At 45.6% G+C, this 6000-nt stretch overlaps 1 protein-coding gene across 2 annotated transcripts in view; it reads right to left on the bottom strand.

Moving 5' to 3' along the window:
• Nucleotides 1-1596, bottom strand: part of PEPD (peptidase D) — a 140156-nt gene extending 138560 nt beyond the window's left edge. For both annotated transcript variants that reach the window (XM_074881154.1, XM_074881153.1), the window contains exon 1: nucleotides 1423-1596. Coding sequence is in view for 1 of the 2 variants with exons in the window: in XM_074881153.1 (XP_074737254.1) it covers nucleotides 1423-1439 (17 nt within the window). In the remaining variant the exon portion in view is untranslated. The remainder of the gene's footprint in view (nucleotides 1-1422) is intronic.
• Between the last annotated feature and the right edge of the window lie 4404 nt (nucleotides 1597-6000).

Genomic DNA, 6000 nt, shown 5'->3' on the forward strand with positions numbered 1-6000 from the left:
CACAGTAGCTGACAGTTTCCCTGCTGGCCATCACACACAATTTTTATGATCGCTTAGGCCCAAGCGCACACAAGAGCTCTTTTATTTTATTATACTGGAAGTGAAATGTAGCTAGGAACATTAAACTCCATCTGTTTCTTTAAAGGATATTTTTCTTTTGCCTGGAACTGTTGATTTCCAATGCTTATTTCAGAAGTTTTATATTTTCAGAGAGCTTACATTTTGTCACTGCATGCTCCATCTAACATTTTGGATTTGTTTTGATGCAACCACCAGAACACACCAGTAACCAAAAATCCGATTTTATTTCTGGTTTTCCCATTTTTCAGATCTTTTGTACTTCCGATTTTTCAGAAGAAAATTCATGAACTGCCATATCTGTTCTACTGAGGCCACGCGACACGACCCAGATTTCAATGAAGATGAGAAACCACTGAAACTACTTTTCCAAAGTTATCATTGTTTGTTTTGAGCAAGTCATCAACATCAGCCTGAAGTCTAGCCAATTTTTAATGCTGTTTCCACATCAAACATGTGAAGTGCAAGAGGCCTACACTAACAGCAGCACAAGCAAATAAGCAATCCAAGGGAAACTGTAAAAGCAACTACCACTGTTTAAGGCATAAACTGGGTATTTTCCTCACGGCAAACTCTGTGCTCCTTGTAAATAAGTCAACCGCTTGAAGTCCCGGCCCTGTTCAACCTAGCTAGCCCAGCCCAACCTCTCTGCACAGCGATCGCCCGGTCAGCGCTGGGGGCAACCAGCGGCAGGAGAGGCCCTCACAGAGGAGCACCTTCACCCACAGACAGAAAAGTCAGAGCCAAGTCGCAGCGTGACCTGTTTTTGGCAACTATGAAAAGTTCCCCCCTCATTCTGATACTCTTTTAATGGCACCTTCTTAAAGCACTGAAAGAAATGGCTGAATTTAGATATAAAATGTGGGAGAGGCCGTGCACTAAGCAATCCACAGCCACCTTTAAGCACGATATCCCAAACCTAACGCAACTTAAAGGATAACCCACGGCTCGAGGGGAGGCACCGCCTAGCCGACCCGGCGCGCAGGGTGCCTGTAGGACGCAAAACCCTCTTTCATTTCGGGGAGCCGCTGCTCCAGCGCAAGCGGCCCGGCCTCCCCTGCAGGCTGCACGGCTACAGCCGGCCGCTCGGCCGGGCCCGGCGCTTCCCAGCCAGCTCGGGACAACCGCCGCCCTCCGGCACCCCCGACCCACCCGGGCCCCTCACCGAGACCCCGCCGGCCTCGCAGAGCGGGGCCGCCGCCGCGTAGCGCCCCTCGGGGGACGTGGAGGGGCGGGGGGAGCCGGGAAGACCCGCAGCCTCGCCACAGGCCGGGGCGCAGGGCCCGGCAGACCCGTGAGGAGCGGCGAGCGCGGGCGACGCCGCGGCCGAGGAGCGATGCTTACCCCGCCGCCGCGGCCATGTTGCCTCGCCGGACTTCGGCTGTCACGTGACGGCGGGGCCGCGCGGGCCGGGGCGCGGCTGCGGCGCCGCCTCAGCGCGGGGAGGCGATGGCGGGGCGGGGGGAGCGCGGTCCCGGCCGGTCCCGTGAGGGGAGCAGGGCCGGCGGCGGGGCTGCAGGCTTCCCCGGGCCTTGTGGGCACTGACAGGCCGCCGCTGTTCCCACAGGCTGCTCCTCTCGTCAGGCTCCGGGCACAGATCCGGCAGGGAAAGGGCCCCGGCGAGGGCCGGGACTTGGGCTCCCTGTCACCTGAGGGGCAGCGTTCGTGGGGAGCACGGCCGCGGCGTCCGAAACTGGAGAGGTGCTTTTGGAACCATCACTGCATGTGCTGGCTTCTTGTGAAAGAAGCACTTCGACTCCTCGAAGCTACAAGCTGTGTAATGGAAATACAACCTTTTACAGGGATCGCTGTCTTTTACAACACAGCTCCCCTAAATAAGTGGTTGCTCAAAAAATCCATTTAATGTGCCATGCTGCTATAATCCCTATAAGATACACTTTGCACTTGCATTTTGAAATGGAGAAGGTGTTTAACAACAGCCTTCAGGCATGGTCCGCTGTAGTCAATGCCTGTCCTTGCACCTGCCCCACTCTGCTGAATTTTGCTCCTATTCACACATACTTCTTCAGAACTCAAGTTGACTTGTTTTTGCCTCAAAATTACAAGCTACCTGAAGAAATCAACAATTCATAAGCCAGGGTTCATGTGGCCAGTAACTGCCATACTGCAGCAAAAGAAAATACCCAGAAGCATGAAATACTGGATAAGGAATGAGAGATAGGAGCTCTGCTCTGTAACCCAAATACATTGTTTTGCTGCTCTGTGCCTCAATAAAACAGTGGTAAGCACTGCTCTGAGCTGGCAGCTCGTCACAAATACTGCTGCCCTGCTTTCCTGGAAGGAAAGCGCAAGTCCTTGCTCTGCTGCTGCTGAGCAGTGCCACTTCTCTGTTGTTCTGGCAGTGATCTCAAAAGAAAGTACTGTGATACTGCGAAATACTTGGCTAATGCATGTGGAGGGTCTGCTTCCACCACAAGTGCTTGGGAAAGAGAGAGGAATGCAGGGCAGTGAGAAGAGGGGGAAGGAAGGGGATCATAAAATACATGGAGCTTGAAGTTCATGTTTGTTATAACATATCAGTGCACTGTTATTAAGAAACATGCACAATTAAAACCCTTTTTTGGTTGGCCAAATTGTCCACTAGAAGTTGGGAGAAAACTGCAGCTACTCGTGCACAGCTGGCTCTGACGTGGTGTGTAAAAGCTGCAGGGCAATCACAGGGAAAGATTGATTTCAGAAAGTCTGGAGAGGAATGTGTAAATTAAGACAACTAGAAAAGTCAAGTAGTCATCCTCTAGCTCTTTATGTTTTTACGCCCAAGGGTCACAGACCTTTACTGCAAAATACATAACGAAAGAATCAGAAGCTTCTTTCATGGACTGCCCATTTGACAAGGAACAATACTTATCCATTAATCTGGAGCCAAAAATAAAGCCCCATTTTAGACATTATCGTTGATAAACTGTTGAATTTCAAGGAAATTCCTTCAGTTTATACAGAGTGAAAAAGTTTTTTAATGTAAACCAGAGCAAAATATTTTACCATTTTCAGTCCCTTAGTGGTGCTCCCTTCTGCTTTGACTCCACCAGAATTAGTGGGAGGAGGCAGGGAAGCTCACTTTGCCTTTCCTTCTGTCAGGAGTAGAAAAGACTAAAGCCTTCAAGGCACTCTTCCAAATACTGTCGTTAGTGGCTTCGGGCATTCATCCTTCCCAGCTCCTCTTTGCCTACTCATACACTTGCCCTCCTTAGAGAAAAGGTCTCCTTCATTGTAGTATCTGCTCTCTAAAATGGGTTTTCTGGGTCTCTTTGTCCTTTTATTTTAATTTCCTCATCTCTTCCCCTTGGTCATTTTACCGCCTTTCAAAAACAATCACTGAGATTTAGAAGAGTTATTACTGAATTGTATTAAATCTCAGCAGAAAATAAGACTCCATTCCTTAGGAAAAAAAACCCAGACCAAACGTGTTTTATTTCATGTTGGTTGTTACCTAAAATATCCTATTCTCCTGTTTCAGGATTTGAAAGAATGAAACTTCTGCACTATGCACAAATTAAACTCATTTGCAAGATGGCTATACTGGCAGCCAGTTGAAATGCCAGCCACAGGAATGATACTGGCAGCCAGACTGGGAGCAAGACCAGCTTTATTGCACACATAGATGATTCTGGTTCTCTCTGCACTGCATTTGACTCTGTAACTGAGATAATGCAGGGGTAGACCTTAGTATCTGAGAGACTAGTTTAGAGCATTTCCCTCTAAAACAAGGTTCAACTGACCATTACTGTCACTTATCTCCCAGTAGGACTTTTCTCAGTGGTTAAGAACATCCTTTCTCATGTCGAAGGACTGATTTTGCACTTTTGGCACCTTCAAAAACCCCACTGTAGCAGTCTGGGTGTACAAGAGATGCAACACTGCAACATGTGATGGGATTCTGCACTGGCCAGATTCTTGGTCAAAAATCTGGTTTAAATCTGCCATGTGAGCACACCAGAAGCACACTAAGGGCTCTCAATCTTTAACCATTATTCAAACACTGAGTAGAACAATGTGCTGCTTAAATAGGGGAAATTCAAATCTGCAGAATGAAACAAAACAAGCATCTCCTGGCCATTTTGTCATTACATTTGGGAGGAGGGAATAACTGCAGTCCTGCAGCCAGTGTCTTTCTGAATTACATCCAGCTGTAGACAGTCCCCAAGGGTCCCTAGGAAGATCTCCTTTCCCTCACCTCTAAGACTCAGATATGTTTCTCCACACAGCTCCTACACAGTTTGTACTCCTGCTCCCTTTAGGACCCTCTGTCTCTCCTCAGGCTATGTACTAGTTAGCCAAAAGTAACTAAATTGCATAAGAAGCTCTTTTTATACTTACTATAAAGATTTAAAACAACTCAAATTTTTTCACAGAGACATTCATTCACCTGGCAGATAAGACTTTGGAAATATTAACAGAAAAGTTACTGTAACAATCGGTCACTTTACACCTAGACAAGAAATCAGCATTAGTAAATTGGTACCAGTACTTTTCCATTGCTCTTTGTCCGTCTATATTTTAAGTGTTTATACTGCTGTCCAGGCAGGATCTCTGAGTTCAGCACTGTCAGGGAGTGCATTTATAGCTTCTGTTATCCTAACTGAAAAGAAATAATATTAGGTTAATAAACCTTCCTCTTATTCTATGAAAATTACATAACTGTTACAAATACAGGTAAAGACATTTTCCCCTGGTTTTACATTAAAATAGATGAAAATCCAAAGTTAGCAAGGGCAGATGCAGTCCAAATAGAACTGGGAGAAAAGGAAGGACGCTGCAGCTGTGATGACAGCATGTGCTAGGGGAGCATCACCCCTCCCTTCTGCCCTCTAGGGTTGAGTGTCAAAAGAAGAGCTAAATACTCTCTGACTGCTGCACTGCTTCTCTTCTGCTTTGGGAAAATCCAGCTGGTGAGAGGCCAGATCATCCAGGGCTGCCATGAGGGATTCACAGAGCCACACTGAAAACATGGTACCACAGTAAGAAATCTTGAGCTGCTGGTGTCATGACATGAAGTGGGAAACAGGGTCTAATGCTGAGTGACTAAGGTCATCATAGGCCCCCCCTTAGTAAATCCTTACCTGGATATATGATTTCACTACAATGATTTCACTACAGCTGACTTCCAAAATATCTAGAAAGCTTCCATATTATATGTGCCATGACAAAACCAGAAATAACAGGAAATGCTGATTTATCAGCAGAGAAATTTTTCTAAGTTCAGCTTGATCTGTTTTTCTGCTGATTATTCCCCCAAATTTTTGGAAGCTAGAACATTGCTGGCTGAGATGCTTTGTGACCTTCTTCGCTTGGATGGGAGAGCACTGGCTAGGCAAAGAACAGCAGAGAGAGTTTGTATGTATGAGTGGAAGTATTTTATACATTGTAGAATCAGTTGTTAGTGCAAAATAAGTATATGGTTTCCTATGTTAAAATGTGTAAATACTGGGTTTTTTTATTGAATTACTATGCATAGATCCTTAGCATTTCATCACTGAAAGATACATGTGCTGCCTTTGATACAATGGCCACAAGTCTTTAACTTGGAATTAAGATTACAAAGTCCCTTCAAAGTAACAGATTGAACAAAAGCATCTGCCTTTGGCATTTTCATCATGAAACAATTTTGAGTAAATTTTCCCTCAAGCACTAAATGTATACTGCTGTATTGATCTTCTGGATCTTGAAATAAAAGTGTGATTTCCCAAAGCCTGCTTGAACTAAATTATTACAAAAGACAAGAAAGGTAAAGCATTACATTGCCTTATTACTCTCCCCATTGACTTTCACTTCAGAGTAAGAAAATCTAGTATAGTCAAAATGTGCCCATGAAGGATCAGACAGTCTAAGGTAGCTTCTCCGGCTATTGATTGATCTTCATAATTTTATTTTTTGGGGTGTTTTTTTGTGATTCCTTAGTAT

This window comes from Strix uralensis, chromosome 12 (assembly GCF_047716275.1).
Source record: "Strix uralensis isolate ZFMK-TIS-50842 chromosome 12, bStrUra1, whole genome shotgun sequence".
Taxonomy (NCBI): domain Eukaryota; kingdom Metazoa; phylum Chordata; class Aves; order Strigiformes; family Strigidae; genus Strix; species Strix uralensis.